Here is a 20,996-nt window from a genome sequence, read left to right as displayed (position 1 = left end):
ATCCCCCTTCATTCACTGTAGTTGATAAAGTGTTTATTGACACGGTTTAATGACATGATTACAACCAGCGTCCCGCTCAGGTCAGAGAAAGAAATGCATTTTCACGTTGAAACCATGTAGCCTAAAGTCTATGGTACGTTGTTTATTTTATATATTGAGTTGATTATCAGGTAGTGTTTCACTTCTCCTGAAACGTTCTTGGATGCCAGGGTTGAAGCTGGATGACTATATATATGCATGATTATGTATGCCTACAAGGCAACCAGTTATTTAGAATTTAGTTTCCAAATTTCCATTGACGTTGTACAAAGAAGCATTATATAGGCTAGTGTCTCCCTGCCACATAGTATTACAAACATATTGACCTTTTGTCTGTCTCTGCTTCTGTATTACAGCTATGCATCCTAATTCGTACTTACTGAAGTCACATATTTTGTTCAATAATTTAAATTGTAAAAGACAATGACAAAACGCACTATATAATCCGTTCATTTTAAAACATAACATAACATCTGTTTTACATAAAAGTAAAACAGAATCTCGGTGAAAGCAACAATCCCCATATTTAATATTCCCTGCAAGACATGAAAAGTGCTCTGTGTTACGTCACAGCGTTAAGATTGAATAACAAACGTTCAAAATCAAATGTTGAGGTAGGATTCCGATGCGGTGTTGGAGCTGCTGGTGTTACCCGTGCTCGTCACGTGGTACACATCTGGGAGCGGAGAGAAAAACATGCTGCGTGTCAAGGTGAGCGGTGATATCATCTGTCTGTCTATCTGTTCCTCTGTCTGTCTCTGTCTGTCCCTCTGTCTGTCTATCCATCCCTCTGTCTGTCTGTCTGTCCGTCCGTCCGTCCGTCCGTCCGTCCGTCCGTCCGTCCGTCCGTCCGTCCGTCCGTCCGTCCGTCCGTCCGTCCGTCCGTCCGTCCGTCCGTCCGTCCGTCCGTCCGTCCGTCCGTCCGTCCGTCCGTCCGTCCGTCCGTCCGTCCGTCCGTCCGTCCGTCCGTCCGTCCGTCCGTCCGTCCGTCCGTCCGTCCGTCCGTCCGTCCGTCTGTCTGTCTGTCTGTCTGTCTGTCTGTCTGTCCGCCCGCCTGCCTGTCTGTCTCTCTGTCCGTCCCTCAGTCTGTCTGTCTGTCTCTCTGTCTCTCCGTCTGTCTGTCTCTCTGTCCGTCCCTCTGTCTGTCTGTCTGTCTTTCCCTCAGTCTGTACGTCCCTCTGTCTGTCTGCCTCACCGCGTCGTCCTCGTATCCTGTTGAGGAGCGCCCATCTGCCAGTCGACGATCCTCCTCCACTGGTAGTCTGGAGAACACATGGTTAAGGTAAGGGTCTGGTGTGGTTAAGGTAAGGGTCTGGTGTGGTTAAGGTAAGGGTCTGGTGTGGTTAAGGTAAGGGTCTGGGGTGGTTAAGTTAAGGGTCTGGTGCGGTTATGGTTTGGTGTGGTTAAGGTAAGGGTTTGGGGTGGTTAAGGTAGGGGTTTGGTGTGGTTAAGGTAAGGGTCTTGTGTGGTTAAGGTAAGGGTCTGGTGTGGTTAAGGTAAGGGTTTGGTGTAGTTAAGGCTTGGTGTGGTTAAGGTAAGGGTCTGGTGTGGTTAAGGTAAGGGTCTGGTGTGGTTAAGGTAAGGGTTTGGTGTGGTTAAGGTAAGGGTCTGGTGTGGTTAAGGTAAGGGTTTGGGGTGGTTAAGGTAGGGTTTGGGGTGGTTAAGGTAGGGGTTTGGTGTGGTTAAGGTAAGGGTCTTGTGTGGTTAAGGTAAGGGTCTGGTGTGGTTAAGGTAAGGGTTTGGTGTAGTTAAGGCTTGGTGTGGTTAAGGTAAGGGTTTGGGGTGGTTAAGGTAAGGGTCTGGTGTGGTTAAGGTAAGGGTCAGGTGTGGTTAAGGTAAGGGTTTGGGGTGGTTAAGGTAAGGGTCTGGTGTGGTTAAGGTAAGGGTCTGGTGTGGTTAAGGTAAGGGTTTGGGGTGGTTAAGGTAAGGGTCTGGTGTGGTTAAGGTAAGGGTTTGGGGTGGTTAAGGTAAGGGTCTGGTGTGGTTAAGGTAAGGGTCTGGTGTGGTTAAGGTAAGGGTTTGGGGTGGTTAAGGTAGGGTTTGGGGTGGGTGAGTGCAACATATGCTTAATAATATAAGCTCAAGTTAAACCGAGAACAGGTGGAGGTAGATGGAGAACAGGTGGAGGTAGATGGAGAACAGGTGGAGGTAGATGGAGAACAGATGGAGGTAGATGGAGAACAGGTGGAGGTAGATGGAGAACAGGTGGAGGTAGGTAGATGGAGAACAGATGGAGGTAGATGGAGAACAGGTGGAGGTAGATGGAGAACAGGTGGAGGTAGATGGAGAACAGATGGAGAACAGGTGGAGGTAGATGGAGAACAGGTGGAGGTAGATGGAGAACAGGTGGAGGTAGATGGAGAACAGGTGGAGGTAGATGGAGAACAGGTGGAGGTAGATGGAGAACAGATGGAGGTAGATGGAGAACAGGTGGAGGTAGATGGAGAACAGATGGAGGTAGATGGAGAACAGGTGGAGGTAGATGGAGAACAGATGGAGGTAGATGATGGAGGTAGATGGAGAACAGGTGGAGGTAGATGGAGAACAGGTGGAGGTAGATGGAGAACAGGTGGAGGTAGGTGGAGGTAGATGGAGAACAGGTGGAGGTAGATGGAGAACAGGTGGAGGTAGATGGAGAACAGGTGGAGGTAGATGGAGGTAGATGATGGAGGTAGATGGAGGTGATTACGAACCCGGGTCTGGTTGGAGGAGGAGTTGAGGGCTGGGATGGTTCTGGACAGAGCAGCTCGGATCTGAAGGAGCAACAAGCGGGTCACAAATCCTTATTTTGTATTTTAACGTTAAAACCACGACTGTATACACTCCATTCTGTAAGGAAATACTTGATTTATTACAGGGGTCATCAATACATAGTAGTCTTTCAGATATTCAGAAATGTAAAAGTAAACCATTTGTTCCATTTTGCCCAAAGATAGCATACCTTGGGGTCCATGAGAGTCCCAAACACAAGAATGAAGAACCCCTGAAAAGAAATCATAGATGAGAAGAACTCTTTATCCTCGCATATCACCATTTAATAAAAGAAAATATTTCAACTCTTGAGATTTCAAATCTAGCATGGGGCCCAGCGCCCCCCTGTGGTTCAGCGCTGCTAGTGGACCTAACGCTTTCTGATCCTTCGAGCCCGAGCTGGAGCGCGTAACGTCATCCCGCTCTAGCGTCAACGGAAGACCAACTGAAAATATCCAAAGCGGGTAAGAAATTAAACTGTTTCGATTAAAGTTTGATGGATTGTAAAATGTTTGAAAGAAGGTTAAAGTTGGACTTCCATTCTAAAAAATGATATTCTAAAAGTAGAATATCTTAAAATATTTCAAACATTTGAATAGTAGCGTGCGATTATTCCGAGGACCAGTCCACACATATGTTCTGAAAGACAAGATGAGAGAGGCTCTAAAAAAAACTGGTGAAACTGTCCATTCCAACGGTGACGGAGTATGAAACACAATTGTACGATTATGTAGCATTGTGTAGCTTCTTATCCTAGCTATTTTTGGTGTATACAGGGGGGAATGGGTTAACCTAGTGATTGTTAGTGCTTGGCACTTTGTTGGTTCTATGAACATCATTACTGTACAAACAGCGATAAATTGTTTCTCTTTCTTCTGACAAATTTACTTACTGTAAGTCGCTTTGGATAAAAGCGTCTGCCCTAAATGTAAATGTACGATATGACGTCCACATACCTGTAAGGAGTTGAATAGCGCAAAGGTGACATGAAGCCCCAAATTCCTCGGAGCCACCATCACCCCAACGCCAAGAGCCCAGGTGAGCCCGAAGGTGGGGAACAAGATGGCCACGCTTCTTAAGATGACCAGCAGAGTGTTCTTCTCCTCGGAGTGGCTGCTCTCAACGCCACGGCGCAGCATCTTCGTCAGCACCACGATCAGGATGACAAAGTTGATGAAGACGATGACTCCGGCGGGGATGATGAAGGCCAGCAGGGCGAAGGTGTCCTCCCACCTCAGCCAGCAGCCGTTGTTGTCCCGGATGTACCCCTGGGGAACCTGCGGCGCCGTGGCCGCCACCGTCACCACGGCGATGACCAGGGGCGCGCCGTAGCCCAGCGAGAAGCCGATGGCCAGCATGGTCGCCTTGGACATGTGGGAGAAGACCATGACCGTCCGGTAGAAGAGCAGCAGCGCCGACACCAGCATCCAGAAGAAGAGCGCCAGGTAGAAGAGGTGGATGAAGAAGGTGGCCGCGCTGCAGGCCTCCAGGGGCACCGTCTCCGTCGGGTCCGTCTCCGAGGTGATGGCGGCGCCGATGATGAACCAGATGTCGGCGATGAGCAGGGACACGGCGATGTTGACCAGCGACACGTGGCGCAGGTAGGAGGTGGGGTTCCCGGTCATGGCCTTCCAGGTGAGCGCCTCGATGATCAGACAGATGACCAGGCTGACGATGGAGATGGCCACGCCGATGTAGGTGATGATGTCCAGGGCGTCCACGGCTCCTGGCGGGAGGCCCGTGGACATGAGCATGGAGAAGGAGGTCAGGTGGTCGCAGTTGCATTCCACCACGTCGTCCACGTCCGAGACGAAGGTGCATCCCTCTTCGTCCCAGCCGCCCTGAAACTCGAGCAGCTGGAAGTTCCAGAAGACGCACTGCGGGTCCTCGGTGAGCGAGGGGTTCCGCTTGCGGTAGGACAGCGTCAGGTTGGGCTGCAGCGCCCTGGACCCGTTCAGCTGGATCAGCACCACCGCCGCGTTGATCAGGATCTCCGGCCCGGTGGCGTTGGCGTCTTGGCTGGCGTTGAAGCTGGCGTTGGTGCGGGGGGGCAGGACGTTGCTCAGGGTGGAGAAGGTGATGGTAGTGATGAAGGTGTCGGTGAGGTTGGTGTTCTGGAGATTGATGACCAGGCTGGAGTTGATGTCGGCCATGAAGGAGTCGCTGAACTGGGTTCTGTTCAGCAGGATGCTGGGCGTGGCGACGGAGAAGTCGTCCCCGCTCAGGAACTGGGTGATGGTCTCCATGGAGCTCAGGAACAAGGAGCTGGTGTTGAGGGTTTGGTTGGCGTTCAGATCAGCCCACGATCCGATGGTGTCGTCTCCAACGATCACATCCACCGTGTTCAGGATGCTCTGCAGAGAGAGGACGTGGGTTGAGCACTTGGTTCCTCCTGTGTGCACCCGGAGGGTGTGTCAGCGTGTCAGTGTGTCAATGTCTCAGTGTGTCACTGTGTCAGTGTGTCAGTGTGTCACTGTCTCAGCGTGTCAGTGTGTCAGTGTGTCACTGTGTCAGTGTGTCACTGTCTCAGCGTGTCAGTGTGTCACTGTGGGGGGGGGACCCCACTCACCTGCATGGTGTCCTCCACGATGATTGTGCTCACGTTGCCCACGTTGATCAGGATGTCAACGATGGCTGAAATGGTGACCGGGGAATTCGTTATTTGGTCTTGATTGTCGCTGACCACGCCGCTGAGGTTTGCCACGAACATTGGAACACTATTCTGATTCAAACTCTGAAAAGAAGAAAAAAGGAAATATCTATAACTTATTAACATGAAGCATATTGTGTTATATATATTGTACACTGGATAATCTTACCCCCCTAGCCCTCTCTTGCACACTTATTATATGGTGTACAACCTGGCACTTAATGTACGCAATTAATGTATGTTGTACATCCTTGAACTTAAAAATAGTATTTAATTTTACTAATAGTAGGGAAAATTGTGTAGCATCTTATCCTAGCTATCTCTGTTGTATACGGGGAATTGGTTAACCTAACGATTGTTAGTGCTTGGTTTCTATTAACTTCCTTACTGTACCGAGTCCTACAGCAATATAATGTTTGTCTTTCTTCTGACAAATGTACGGTACTTATTGTAAGTGGTTTTGGATAAAAGCGTCTGCTAAAGGCCCTGAATGAAACCTCGGGCCGACGCCAACCAGCTTGTATATGATCCATCCATTGTGTGTACCTCGGACTGGGTCAGGAGGTTGTTGATCCTGGTGAGGATGCAGGTGTTGGTCTGGGTAAGCCACACCCCGCTGGCCTGGCACACAGCGAGGCGCTCCCCCTCGAAACCGATATCACACCCGGGACTGGACTCGTCCCCCAGCCCGCCCTCGCCGTACAGCGTGTTGGTGCAGAGGACTGCTACACACGACAAACAAACACAAGGAGAGTGGACAGCATTTTTATGGGCTGCATTTATACAGCGCTTTCCTAACTAGTGGCCTCTCAAAGCGCTTTACAATAATGCCTAACATTCACCCATTCAATCACACTCAACAGCCAGCTCATCAGGAGCAGTCAGGGTGAGGCGTCTCGCTCAGGGACACCTCGACACTCTAGGAGGAGCCGGGGATCGAACTAGCAACCTTCAGGTTACCAGCCGATTCGCTCTACCTTCTGAGTTTCATGCCGCCCAAGAAGCATCCCTCGACTGGTTGTAGAGCTATAACTATAGAACTATACATGTGGCGATAGTAACACTAGTGTGACTTTGAGACCTGCTGCAGGCAGGATACTTACTATTATGATATCTATAATACTTAGAGCTATAACTTGAAGAGCTATGATTTATTCATTTCTGTCAAATGAAATGCGCTCATTTCGTGGATTGAGGGTATTCCTGATGAGTTTGGGGTCCACCACATCGGTGCCCACAACGTCATCATGGCTCCCCCACCACCGGTGAGGGAATGCAATCACTTCTTCGCTCTTTACAAATGTAACCTGCAGCAGCTTTCAACACGAGTGTTACTATTCTAGACTTAGTCTCTCTAGGCCTCTCGACCCCTCTGACCTGCTGCTGTGATGATGTTGAGCCGGCTGCTGGCCTCGAAGGGGTGGTTTATGACGCGGCAGATGGTGGTATTAGTGGGGATCGTGCAGTTTAACCTGTAGTCATATTGCACACAGTTGTTTCCCTGCTCCACGCTCTCCAGCACTGTTTCCGGTGGACAAAGGGCGGGAACATTTACATCCTGTGTATTCCTATATTTTTTCTTTTTATGATACAAAACTTCATGTACATAAAAGCTTTTTCTGAAGCTAGGACGTTACCTGATGGTAAATGGTTTCCTACAGAGAATGTGTTGTTAATGCTGTAGTGCAAAGTGAGCATGAAAATATGTTTTTGTAAAGCCATATAGTTTCAAAGACGTAAAGAAATGTTGGATCGCTAAAATCAAGTGAAAATTCAGAAGTCAAGTAAAGAAGTCAAGAAGTAAACAATGTAAACAAGCCAACCATTTCTTTTTTTACGTAAAATGCTTAAACAAGTTAAACAAATTGCTAAAGTGATGAAGTTTGAAACCATTTGTTTAAAAAAAAGTATGCATTTTATCCTAAATCTGTTTATATATATTTGAATATCAAAGTGTGTTGATTTGTTAAATGTTTGAATGAATGTTAAAGGCTGAATTCCATTATAAAAAATTATATTTCAAAAGTAGAATATCTTAAAAATATTTAAAAACATTTTAATAGTAGTGCGCGATTCCAAGCTAATATGAACATTTTAAAAGTGGAATGGTAGTCTCTAGGGGGAAATTTGTGGAAGGAGTAGGGCCTCAAATTTTATAGAGAATAGGAAAGAAAGAAAGAAAGAAGAAAGCCTTAAGCTAGGGCCACATTGAACACGTTACGCGTGTCAGTCGTAGAAAATCTGCATTTTTGCATAGGGAACCATAGGTTTAGGCATGTAGATGCGTTACACGCGCCAAAGCATTACACGCGTTACGTGTGTAAGACGCGTTTTACGCCCCTAAATAACGCGGCCAACGCACCTATGCGCCCAACGCACCTACTTGCAGAGTTAAAAATATTTAACTTTTTACACTACTACGCGTGACGCTTGGCCGCGATAGCCAATCAGCGTTGAGCTTGACCCGACGTCACTGGCAGAGAGACGGAGGACAGGCGCTCCGCAGCTGATTTGGAGCGCCTGTAGTTGGTGTCCTGACGGGAGATCCTGGCACCAACCCGGGCTAGCAGGTCATCGAACATGGCCCCAGTCAACCGAAAATACCGCTGGAACCGGCCGTCATCCAGGCGGAGTTCCTGGAGGAGGTGGGTTTCCTACTCTCCTCGAACTCCCACAACAAATACAGCGCAGCGATGGTGGTGATCTCAGCCATGTTTGTGGAGCAAACGAAAAGTAGCGGAGGAAAATACGTTTTGGGCGGGCTCATCTAGCTGCGTAGGCGCATTAGGCGCGTTGAACCATTTTTGTGACACACAATGATCAAGCTGCAGGTAAGGCGCATTACGCGCGGAATCCTACTCCCGTAACAGTGTGGCCGTACCCTAAGAACAACAATAGTTGAGCGCTGCTTGCAGCACTCACCACATTAACCGGGATGTCCTTGGAGCTGTGACTGTAGGGTGGTGCTTACCTGGTGTCACACCGACCCACTGGGGAATGTAGGGCAGCTGGACACAGCATCTCCGCGGCGTATCTGTATCGACGCCGCCCCTACAGACGGCATTGCTCTCTCTGTTGACCAGGAGGACGGGAGCTGCCAGGAGGGTCGTCGTGGTGAAGCTCCCATGCTGGATGAACCTCAGAGCTCCGCTCACCAGCGTGCAGGTGAATGCACCTGAGACAAACCGATGACAAGAGGCACAGAGGCGGACGTGACCACTCAACACATGGGCGATGCTGACGGCGTGGAGGTGAGTGCTGGGGGCCCGGGGACTCACCCCTGTCCGAGGGGACCAGGTTGCTGATGGTCAGCCTGGAGTCTGTGGCGCTACTGGTTATCTGGAAGCGGCCTCGGTTCTGGACGGGATTGGTGGCCAGAGTCCAGGAGACGCTGGTCACGACCTCGATGCCCGCCTGGGGAGGCGGGGGTCCACAGGTCAGTGTCCGGTTCTGGCCCGTGTACACCGGGCTGGGGAAGGTGATGGGGTCAGGGCCTGTCAGGGGAGGGCAGAGTGGAGACGTTCACAAACATCAATATCACAGGATTATGTGCAGGGGCATCTATCATACGAGTATAAGTATCTATCGTACGAGTACAAGTATCTATCATACGAGTACAAGTATCTATCGTACGAGTACAAGTATCTATCGTACGAGTACAAGTATCTATCATACGAGTACAAGTATCTATCGTACGAGTACAAGTATCTATCGTACGAGTACAAGTATCTATCGTACGAGTACAAGTATCTATCATACGAGTACAAGTATCTATCATACGAGTACAAGTATCTATCATACGAGTACAAGTATCTATCATACGAGTACAAGTATCTATCATACGAGTATAAGTATCTATCATATGAGTTTAAGTATCTATTATATGAGTTTAAGTATCTATCATACGAGTTTAAGTATCTATCATATGAGTATAAGTATCTATCAAATGAGTTTAAGTATCTCATAATAGTATAAGTATCTATCAAATGGGTTTAAGTATCTATCATATGAGCATAAGAATCTATCAAATGAGTGTAATTATCATGAGTATCAGTATCATATGAGTATAAGTTTCTATCATATGAGTATATGTATCAATCATATAGTATTAAACTCATATGACATTTGTACTCATCTGACATATACTTATACTATAAGTATCTATCATAGAAGTATAAGTATCTACCATATGAGTATAAGTATGTATCATAGGATAATAAATATCATATGAGTATAAGTATCATAGGAGTATAAGTATTTATCATAGGAGTATAAGTATATCATAGGAGTATAAGTATCATATGATTATAAATATAGGAGTATAAATATAGCAGTATAAGGATCATATGAGTATAAGTATCATATGAGTATGAGTACAAGTATCATATGAGTATAAGTATCATATGAGTATAAGTATATAATATGAGTATCAGTATCATATGAGTATCAGTATCTATAATATGAGTATCAGTATCATATATCGTATGAGTCTCCATTATATCTTTGACTGACTGGTGAAGGGTCTGAAGAAGCTGGACTCAAAGCTCTGCCCCAGGTTGTCGTTGGCGGCCGTCAGCTCCGCATCAACCACCGTGGTCGTCCTGATAGTGAAGTCGACGACGACACTTCCCGCGCTGGCAAACAGAACAGTCCGTTAGCATCCCGTTAGCATCCAGCTCCATCATGTAGGATGTAATCTACGATCTCAATATATATATATATTAGAGCTGTCAAGCGATTAAAATATTTAATCGTGATTAATCGCATTAATGTCACAGTTAACTCACGATTAATCGCAAATTATTTTTCTATGCTAAATATCCCTTGATTTTTTTGTCCCATAATTCTTCTCATTTTAATTCTCTTATCAACATGGTGAAGTGCATCGGCTTGCCTTGTGCAAATGATTTTTTATTGATAACAACATTGGCATATACTGATCAAAACAGGACGATACAAAAAAAGAGCCTATAGTGCAATAAAACGACTGCTTTGAACAAATGTAATTTGAACATAGCAGTCAGGCTACTGCTTCTTTGTTTTGAGCCAAAGAAAAAAATAAAAAATAAAATAAAATTGCGTTAATCGCGCGATAATTTTTTTAACGCCGTTAAAATTGGTTTGCGTTAACGTCGTTAATAACGCGTTTAACTGACAGCTCTAATATACATATAATAGTTTAATATGATATAACACATGAAAATGTTATTGATATGGTTATGCATGATATAATAACATGGTACCTGAATCCTCGCACATTAATCGACCTGAATCCTGTGAGCGATCGATAGTTTGCCTCCAGCTGTGAGAGAAGCAGACTGTGAGTTCAGGTCTGTCACGTCTACAGAACAGAATGTGACCGAACATAGACCCACCACTGGCTGTACTCTTTCTTTCAGGTCCATGAACTGGCTGCTCGTTGGATTACTCAGTTCCGCAATGAAGGGCAGGTCTAGGGTCACTGACAGGATTACCTCGATCTCATCTGAAAGGCACAAGAGAACACGCTTTATATTCTTCATTCACATTTACATGTCACCACTCAACCCAGTCACCATTCATCCCAGTCAACACTCAACCCATTCACCATCAAACCAAGTCACCATTAAACCCAGTCACCATTCATCCCAGTCAACACTAAACCCAGTCACCATTAAACCCAGTCACCATTCATCCCAGTCACCATTCATCCCAGTCACCATTAAACCCAGTCACCATTAAACCCAGTCACCATTAAACCCAGTCAACATCCATCCCAGTCACCATTAAACCCAGTCACCATTAAACCCAGTCACCATTAAACCCAGTCACCCATGTTTCCTAATTAATAATGAAATGTTTCCTCCAGATTCTCACACTACAAAGGTAGTCGTGCATCCGGTTTGGATTTGAGTTAACCACCTTCTCAGTCTTACCTGGTGGAGGAGAGGTGGTGGAGGTGGGTGGAGGAGAGGTGGTGGAGGTGGGTGGAGGAGAGGTGGTGGAGGAGGTGGGTGGAGGAGAGGTGGTGGAGGTGGTTGGAGGAGAGGTGGTGGAGGTGGGTGGAGGAGAGGTGGTGGAGGTGGTTGGAGGAGAGGTGGTGGAGGTGGGTGGAGGAGAGGTGGTGGAGGTGGGTGGAGGAGAGGGGGTGGAGGAGGGTGGAGGAGAGGGGGTGGAGGTGGGTGGAGGAGAGGGGGTGGAGGAGGGTGGAGGAGAGGGGGTGGAGGAGGGTGGAGGAGAGGGGGGTAAAGGACAAAAAGTGCGATCTGTTTTGGAAAAAAGTGAAAATAATAAGTAATTGTTTTTAGTAAAGAATGAACTTTGAATTGTTGGGAGGTGAATTGTTGAGCTATTAGAACGTACTGAGTGGGATTTGTTGGGAGAGCTGGCAGTATTCTTCATCAGGAGGAAGGGCATTGATGCATCCACACGTCTCATCAGTGATGTTGTCACATGACCCATGCAGAAGACACTTGTCACATGGCCAGCGATACGGATCCTCACATCTGCATTGGAACCCAGCCCAAAATGGAGAGCAAACTGAGGACAGATAAACACAAACAATGTTCCGGAAAACTTGGTCCAAATGATACAATTTGTGGATGACGGTTAACATTTGTGATAGAAAGGCAGGATCAGTCTTTCCAAGAATTTGTCATTTTGCATTCTTACAATTCAGAGGGAATTGACCAATCTATGTGGTTTAGTGGTACCTTCTAAATATGTTCACTCAATGCAACATTTGAGCAGATTTGACCAATTGTTGAACTTTCCCGCCAGTTTGACCAATCATCGCACTTCTACATAATTAAGGTGATGGATGTTTACCTTCTCCTTTACTTGTTTATGGGGTTTAGGAATATTGCACTTATATTTCAAGTGATACACTTTTTAAAATTTGTTTAATTCTTACTGGAAGTCTTGTCTATAGCTTGAATGACATTTTATCCATTATTCCATCTCAAAGGTTCATGCATATGTTCCTGATTCCCACAACCTTAGGGCTAAAAACATTTTTAAAAAAATCCACAAATTGGGCAGCATCTCCTTCAGAAGAGCTGCCTTTAAATCGTGCATTTTTGGTCACATCAGTCACAAAACTTTGCAGCAAAATCCAGCAGAAACCGTTCAATGCAGTCATAACAAATCGTCAAACATTATAGACAAGCAAATACAGGATACTTCAAACCTGTGACCCAGTCAACTGCAAAGAGCAATAAAACAACATTGGCAGAAATTTGTGTTCACCTGTGGTGATGTTGACCTCAGAGATCAGTATGTTGCTGTCGATGGGGAAGGGGTAGCTGATGTTATCCAGGATGCTCCTCAGTTCCTCTAACACTGTAACATTTGTGGTTTGCAGCTCGATAGTAGTCAGGTACTCATAGACCACTGGAGGACCTGCAGTGAGAACAGGTGCATCATGGGAAAGTATCCATTTCAAATACATTAGGTTAGGACGTGTGTATTTGATGTTTGCCAGGAAGCCAACTCTTTTCAAAGCCCTACTTGTTGATGGAGTTTGAGAAGTGGTGGATGGAGTTGGAGAAGTGGTGGATGGAGGTGGAGCAGTGGTGGATGGAGTTGGAGAAGTGGTTGATGGAGGTGGAGAAGTGGTTGATGGAGGTGGAGAATTGGTTGATGGAGGTGGAGAAGTGGTTGATGGAGGTGGAGAAGTTGTAGATGGAGGTGTAGAAGTTGTGGACGGAGGTGCAGAAGTCGTGATAGGACAAGTTGTATTGACTGTTTGGAGACAAAAGTCAAGTTCATAGTTTACATAAACGTTTAACACAAAGTTATTCACCTCATAACTTGCTGACATTAGGAAGCAAATCATCACAACACATTATAAAGTGCTTCTTAAATAATGACTTCTATAAATGGGAGGGAGTCTTTAAAGTTAGTGATTTAACCATGTCTATTGTTTGATCAATCCCAGTATGGGTCCATACTCTTACATTAAGTACTCAGGAGAATTGAGGCCTTGTAGAGTGTCACAGCTTCAGATTCTTGGCTGTATCCACAGCTTTATGTCAACTGTGACCAGACATGAGAACGTACTGAGTTGGGAGAGCTGGCAGTATTCTTCATCAGGAGGAAGGGCATTGATGCATCCACACGTCTCATCAGTGATGTTGTCACATGACCCATGTAGAAGACACTTGTCACATGGCCAGCGATACGGATCCTCACATGTGCATTGGAACCCAGCCCCGAATGGAGAGCAAACTGAGGACAGAAAAACACAATCATTCCATTTATGTTCGAAAGCCGTTATGTAATTGTAACATCCGGAAATCGAGTAAAAGCATTTTGCATAAAATATTAACAGTTCCCTCTTAACTCAGAAACAAGACACAGAGTCAGTAACTCAACCACTCAGTCTCAGTAACTCAACCACTCAGTCTCAGTAACTCAACCACTCAGTCTCAGTAACTCAACCACTCAGTCTCAGTAACTCAACCACTCAGTCTCAGTAACTCAACCACTCAGTCTCAGTAACTCAACCACTCAGTCTCAGTAACTCAACCACTCAGTCTCAGTAACTCAACCACTCAGTCTCAGTAACTCAATCACTCAGTAACTCAACCTTGGAGACGTTGTGGGCCGCCGGGTCCCTGGGGGGAGGGTGGAGGCCTGGCCCCTGGGGGGAGGGTGGAGGCCTGGGGGGAGGGTGGAGGCCTGGCCCCTGGGGGGAGGGTGGAGGCCTGGCCCCTGGGGGGAGGGTGGAGGCCTGGGGGGAGGGTGGAGGCCAGGCCCTGGGGGGAGGGCGGAGGCCTGGGGGGAGGGTGGAGGCCAGGCCCTGCGGGGAGGGCGGAGGCCTGGGGGGAGGGTGGAGGCCTGGCCCCTGGGGGGAGGGTGGAGGCCTGGCCCCTGGGGGGAGGGTGGAGGCCTGGCCCCTGGGGGAGGGTGGAGGCCTGGCCCCTGGGGGGAGGGTGGAGGCCTGGCCCTGGGGGGAGGGGGGAGGGTGGAGGCCTGGCCCTGGGGGGAGGGGGGAGGGTGGAGGCCTGGCCCCTGGGGGGAGGGCGGAGGCCTGGCCCCTGGGGGAGGGTGGAGGCCTGGCCCCTGGGGGAGGGTGGAGGTACCTGTGGTGATGTTGGTGTCCGTGATCTCGACAGCAGGACTGAGGGCCAGAGGGAAGCTGCTGTTCTCCAGCCGGGCGCGGAGAGTCTCCAGGGTGGCCAGGTCTATGAGGTGGAGCTCCACCTCCACCTCCAACACCACCTCCGCCTGCAGTGCTGCAGCCACAACACACACTCAGAACGGGTTCTGTGTCCTCGGCCACACCCTCCTACGCCCCGTACGATGGACCATCACCCTCAGCGTACGGAACCAGGAGGAAGGAGACAGGAACCAGGGGACAGGAGACAGGAACCAGGAGGGAGGAACCAGGAGGAAGGAGACAGGAACCAGGGGGAAGGAGACAGGGACCAGGAGGAAGGAGACGGGAACCAGGGGACAGGAACCAGGAGGAAGGAGACAGGAACCAGGAGGAAGGAGACAGGAACCAGGGGGAAGGAGACAGGAACCAGGAGGAAGGAGACGGGAACCAGGGGACAGGAACCAGGAGGAAGGAGACAGGAACCAGGGGGAAGGAGACAGGAACCAGGAGGGAGGAACCAGGAGGAAGGAGACAGGAACCAGGAGGAAGGAGACAGGAACCCGGAGGAAGGAACCAGGAGGAAGGAGACAGGAACCAGGGGACAGGAACCAGGGGGAAGGAACCAGGAGGAAGGAGACAGGAACCAGGAGGAAGGAGACAGGAACCAGGGGACAGGAACCATGAGGAAGGAGACAGGAACCAGGGGGAAGGAGACAGGAACCAGGGGACAGGAACCAGGAGGAAGGAGACAGGAACCAGGGGAAAGGAGACAGGAACCAGGAGGGAGGAACCAGGAGGAAGGAGACAGGAACCAGGGGGAAGGTGACAGGAACCAGGGGGCAGGAACCAGGAGGAAGGAGACAGGAACCAGGGGGAAGGAGACAGGAACCAGGAGAGAGGAACCAGGAGGAAGGAGACAGGAACCAGGGGGAAGGAGACGGAACCAGGAGGAAGGAGACGGGAACCAGGAGGGAGGAACCAGGAGGAAGGAGACAGGAACCAGGGGGAAGGAGACAGGAACCAGGAGGAAGGAGACAGGAACGAGGAGGAAGGAGACGGGAACCAGGGGAAAGGAGACAGGAACCAGGGGACAGGAACCAGGAGGAAGGAGACAGGAACCAGGCGGAAGGAGACAGGAACCAGGCGGAAGGAGACAGGAACCAGGAGGAAGGAGACAGGAACCAGGGGGAAGGAGACAGGAACCAGGAGGAAGGAGACAGGAACCAGGGGGAAGGAGACAGGAATCAGGAGGGAGGAGACAGGAACCAGGAGGGAGGAACCAGGAGGAGGGAGACAGGAACCAGGGGGAAGGAGACAGGAACCAGGAAGGAGGAACCAGGAGGAGGGAGACAGGATCCAGGAGGACGGAGACAGGAACCAGGGGGAAGGAGACAGGAACCAGGAGGAAGGAGACAGGAACCAGGGGGAAGGAGACAGGAATCAGGAGGGGAGGAGACAGGAGGAAGGAGACAGGAACCAGTAGGAAGGGGAAAGGAACCAGGAGGGAGGGGACAGGAACCAAAGGAAGGAGAAAGGAACCAGGAGGAAGGGGATAGGAAACAGGAGGGAGGAGACAGGAACCAGGAGGAAGGAGGCAGGAACCAGGAGGAAGGAGACAGGAAGCAGAAGGAAGGAGATAAGAACCAGGGGCCTCATTACAGAAAAAATCCTAACTTCTCATCCTAATTTCAATTAGGGACTCAAAGATAGGATGAATCCTAATTTCCTATTACAGAAGCAGTCCCTAACCTGTTGGTAGTTTCCTGTCTTATTTTTGGCATCCTATCTTATCTTAATTTAGGTAATCCTAACTGTTCTTTCAATCAGATATTTCGATAGGCAATCGTCAGGTTATGTCTGTTTCTGCACTCAGAGTGTGCGTGAGATTGATAGAATGAGTTACTTTTAACGTTAACAGAGACTGTTGAGGATCTTTGTTAATAACGGCAAGCTGGCACTAGTACATGGCGTATATTGGTACAGAGAACACGAAGAGGTAATAATAAAGTAGTGAAGTAATTCTTCCACCAAATTCAAAATTAAATGTCTTTGCAGGCGATAAAATGAAATTAAAGTACAAATGTAACAACTCATTATGCGGTCTCAGTAGCCTTTCAGCCATCTCATCTTCTGTTGTGATGTTCCTCGTCTTCATTGTCATACAGACCTACTAGCTGTGCTGCTACCATTTTCTTCTGTTATTGACAGTTATTTTGAATTTAGGACAGGGTGTATGGCCACCTAATTTAGGGATCCTAATTTAAGAAATTCCTAATTTAGGATAGTTCTGTAATGGCTAAGTTAAGTTAGGATACCTCCTTCTGTAATACCAAAACCCCTAAATGCCTTCCTATCTCAAGATAGGATAGGGTTTCAGAGTTAGGACGTTTCTGTAATGAGGCCCCAGGAGCAGGGAGACAGGAACCAGGAGGTAGGAGACAGGAACCAGGAGGAAGGAGACAGGAAACAGGAGTGGAGGAAAATAGGAGGTAGGTGATCTGAACCGGATTAGATGAGGCATAAACGATCAGATCTCATTTTAGGGCGTGAGTGATTGTAAATGGACAAGCACAATACATTGACTCCTCTGTTTACATTCCTAGAGGCCTTGGCTGAACGCGCCCTCTCTCTTGCTGGAAGCCAATGATTAACCCCTGGCACTTCCTCAAGACCTCAGCTCTTATTGTGTTAGTGACGCATGGGTTACATTCTCCTTATAAACTAGTTTCTGTCTCTAGGTTCACTATAGACGTGTTTCTGTCTCTAGGTTCACTGTAGACGTGTTTCTGTCTCTAGGTTCACTATAGACGTGTTTCTGTCTCTATGTTCACTATAGACGTGTTTCTGTCTCTAGGTTCACTATAGACGTGTTTCTGTCTCTAGGTTCACTATAGACGTGTTTCTGGTTCACTATAGACGTGTTTCTGTCTCTAGGTTCACTGTAGACGTGTTTCTGTCTCTAGGTTCACTATAGACGTGTTTCTGTCTAGGTTCACTATAGACGTGTTTCTGTCTCTAGGTTCACTATATACGTGTTTCTGTCTCTAGGTTCACTATAGACGTGTTTCTGTCTCTAGGTTCACTATAGACGTGTTTCTGTCTCTATGTTCACTATAGACGTGTTTCTGTCTCTAGGTTCACTATAGACGTGTTTCTGTCTCTAGGTTCACTATAGATGTGTTTCTGTCTCTAGGTTCACTATAGACGTGTTTCTGTCTCTAGGTTCACTATAGACGTGTTTCTGGTTCACTATAGACGTGTTTCTGTCTCTAGGTTCACTATAGCAGTGCCTCTGTTTAGAGATGCTGTGTTCTGTGTGTGTGGATGAGGGCTGGGTTGGGCAGCCTCTCCTGGCCTGAGGCAGACCGATCGGACTCTGGCGCTGGGTGAGGCTGCACAGCGGTTGTGCGTTGTGGATTAGCTCAGAAGATTGAGTATGTTGGCTGGTAACCGGAAGGTTGGTAGTTCGATCCCCGGCTCCTCCTAGCCGAGTGCCGAGGTGTCCCTGAGCAAAACACCTCACCATAATTGCTCCCGAGGAGCTGGCTGTCGCTTTGCATGGTTGACTCCGCCGTCGTTGTGTGAATGTGTGCATTAACCGTAAGTCGCTTTGGTTAAAAGCGTCTGTTAAATGACCTGAATGTAAAAGTCAAAGGAGCACCAGACCATGTGCCATTGTCTACAAACTTCTACAATAAACCGGTTCTGTCTGGAGGAGCCCAGGCCTCAGTGGCAGGACACACGGTTTGTTACACACGGGTAATGGGGGGGGGGGTGCAGCTCACATTTGATTGGTTGACAGGACTGCCCGTCGGCGGGGCGGCCGTTAATGCAGGTGCAGACACCCTCGGCGATGACATCACAGGCGCCGTGGGCCAGGCAGCTCTCGATTGGCCAGGCGAACCCTTCCTGGCAGCGGCACTGCTCACCCGCGCCCACCGGCGTGCATGCTGCGGACAGTAAACAAACCGTGTTGTCATGGCAGCTGCCGGGTGAGGTAGGGGCTTTCAATAAGAGCGAGAACGACATGAAGAATGATGTCAATACTGGTGTACTGTTCTTCTGATCAGTGGTCTCACATGGGTCGCCCTACCTGTGGTGACCTGAATCTCGCTGATCTGGGTAATGTTGTTGAGTTGGACCGGGAGGCTGATGTTGTTCAGTGCGGCTATGACGCCGGAGGAACCGTTCACTGCGATGTCGATCACGTAAGTCCAGTTAAACGTCGCCTCTGCAGGGGTTAGAGGTCAGGTCAAGTAGGAGCCTCTCGTGATGCTGTTGTAGTTCAGCCTCTAATGAGGCTGTATTGGACCGCAGGACAGCATCGTTAGAGGCTGTAGTAGAAAAGCCTCGTTAGAGGTCGTAGTAGTACAGCGCCATTAGAGGCTAAACTAGAACAGCATCATTAGAGGCTGAACTAGAACAGCGTCATTAGAGGCTGAACTAGAACAGCATCATTAGAGGCTGAACTAGAACAGCGTCATTAGAGGCTGAACTAGAACAGCATCATTAGAGGCTGAACTAGAACAGCTTCATTAGAGGCTGAACTAGAACAGCGTCATTAGAGGCTGTAGTAGAACAGCGTCATTAGAGGCTGAACTAGAACAGCGTCATTAGAGGCTGAACTAGAACAGCGTCATTGGAGGCTGAACTAGAACAGCGTCATTAGAGGCTGAACTAGAACAGCGTCATTAGAGGCTGAACTAGAACAGCATCATTAGAGGCTGAACTAGAACAGCTTCATTAGAGGCTGAACTAGAACAGCGTCATTAGAGGCTGTACTAGAACAGCCTCATTAGAGGTCGTAGTAGTACAGCCTCATTAGAGGCTGTAGTAAGTAAGTAAGTAAGTAAGTAAGCTTTATTTGTACAGCGCCTTTCACAGACCAGGGTCACAAAGCGCTTCACAGTTAAAACAAAAACAATAACAATACACAGTTAAGAAGTACATACAAATTTAAGTTTAAAAGGCCAAGACAACTAGGTGACAAACATAGCAGCCCCAAGTCAGCTAAGCAAAAGCATGAGCAAACAAATAGGTCTTTAGTTGCTTTTTGAAGGAGTCAACAGACTCCATCGAACGCAGAGAGAGCGGAAGATAGTAGAACAGCTTCATTAGAGGCTGAACTAGTACAGCTTCATTAGAGGCTGTACTAGACCATATCAGCTAGGGTTTTACCAGTTTAATTGCTAACTTAATTTTTTTATAGTTTAGTTTGAAGACCAACCATCTGGTGCCGCTCTTTTCTGGCGTAACATCTGCGGAGGAATGTCCTGAGACACAGAACACACAGACACAAAGAGGACAGTCCAGTTTAATACCTGGCGAACAACATTCAACACAGACATATGAAATGGGTTGAATACTTTAATGATGATGAAGGAATTTGCATGGAGGTGCAGCATAGTGGACACTCTACCTCTGATTTCATGAACTCCTATTCAGATTTTTAAACACTGTATACATCTGATTTTGCAAACACTACATCTGATTAAAAAGAATTACCTCTTATTTCATGAACACAACCTCTGATTTCATAAACACTTTACCTCTGATGTCATAATCACTTGTACCTCTGATCTCATAATCACTTGTACCTCTGATCTCATAATCACTTGTACCTCTGATCTCATAATCCCTTGTACCTCTGATCTCATATTCACTTGTACCTCTGGTCTCATAATCACTTGTACCTCTGATCTCATAATCACTTGTGCCTCTGATCTCATAATCACTTGTACCTCTGATCTCATAATCACTTGTACCTCTGGTCTCATAATCACTTGTGCCTCTGATCTCATAATCACTTGTACCTCTGATCTCATAATCACTTGTACCTCTGATCTCATAATCACTTGTACCTCTGATCTCATAATCACTTGTACCTCTGATCTCATAATCACTTGTACCTCTGATCTCATAATCACTTGTACCTCTGGTCTCATAATCACTTGTACCTCTGGTCTCCAGCCAGCCAAAGCTGTAAAGGACGCCTTAGACTCCAGGATGAGGTAGAGCAGGAGGAGGCTGCATGCCAATAGCCCCAGGGTCAACCTCGCCATCTCTGTCTGAGGGGGGATGCAGGAGAAACATACCTTTGGTGGCATTTTGATTGTATATTTAACATATTGTAATATAATTCTATAAAACCATAAAACAATAGAATACACCTGTGGGAGTGTGTGTGGAGGATGGGTGGTTTTGACCAGCGGTCCCCAACCTTTTCAGCATCAAGGACCGGTATGATTCTCCGAAAAGTTTCACGGACCGGGGGGGGGGGGGGGGTTGGGTTATGTTGCGCAGAGGTTGCCAAAAATGCAAACATGTTATATGCAATCTAACAACTGCATATAGACTTATGGCATGTAAAAGAGTGACAGTATTGCGAAGTGAATTAAAAATAAATAAAAATAAAAATAAAATAAAATAAATAAATAATCTTTCTCTGCGGACCGGTACCAAATGACCCACGGA

The 20,996-nt window shown here is 47.7% G+C and overlaps 1 protein-coding gene across 1 annotated transcript; it reads right to left on the bottom strand.

The window, feature by feature from the left end:
* Positions 1–21: 21 nt before the first annotated feature.
* LOC130374847 (adhesion G protein-coupled receptor F5-like) lies at positions 22–20,629 on the bottom strand. Its single transcript, XM_056581824.1, has 22 exons — positions 20,480–20,629; positions 19,750–19,795; positions 18,616–18,753; positions 18,308–18,472; positions 14,506–14,658; positions 13,481–13,648; positions 12,668–12,820; positions 11,783–11,959; positions 10,828–10,925; positions 10,684–10,742; positions 9,953–10,074; positions 8,719–8,934; positions 8,412–8,615; positions 6,818–6,961; positions 5,987–6,165; positions 5,360–5,584; positions 3,747–5,144; positions 2,981–3,022; positions 2,733–2,792; positions 1,235–1,301; positions 264–715; positions 22–225 (listed from the first exon to the last, which is right to left on the bottom strand). The coding sequence occupies exons 1-21, from the start codon at positions 20,627–20,629 to the stop codon at positions 642–644; spliced, it is 4,038 nt and encodes a 1,345-aa protein (XP_056437799.1). The 3' UTR covers positions 22–225; positions 264–641.
* Positions 20,630–20,996: the final 367 nt, after the last annotated feature.

This window comes from Gadus chalcogrammus, chromosome 21 (genome assembly GCF_026213295.1).
Source record: "Gadus chalcogrammus isolate NIFS_2021 chromosome 21, NIFS_Gcha_1.0, whole genome shotgun sequence".
NCBI classification, from domain to species: domain Eukaryota; kingdom Metazoa; phylum Chordata; class Actinopteri; order Gadiformes; family Gadidae; genus Gadus; species Gadus chalcogrammus.
The sequence above is the reverse complement of the archived record's forward strand: the minus strand, read 5'-3'. Positions and strand labels throughout refer to the sequence as shown.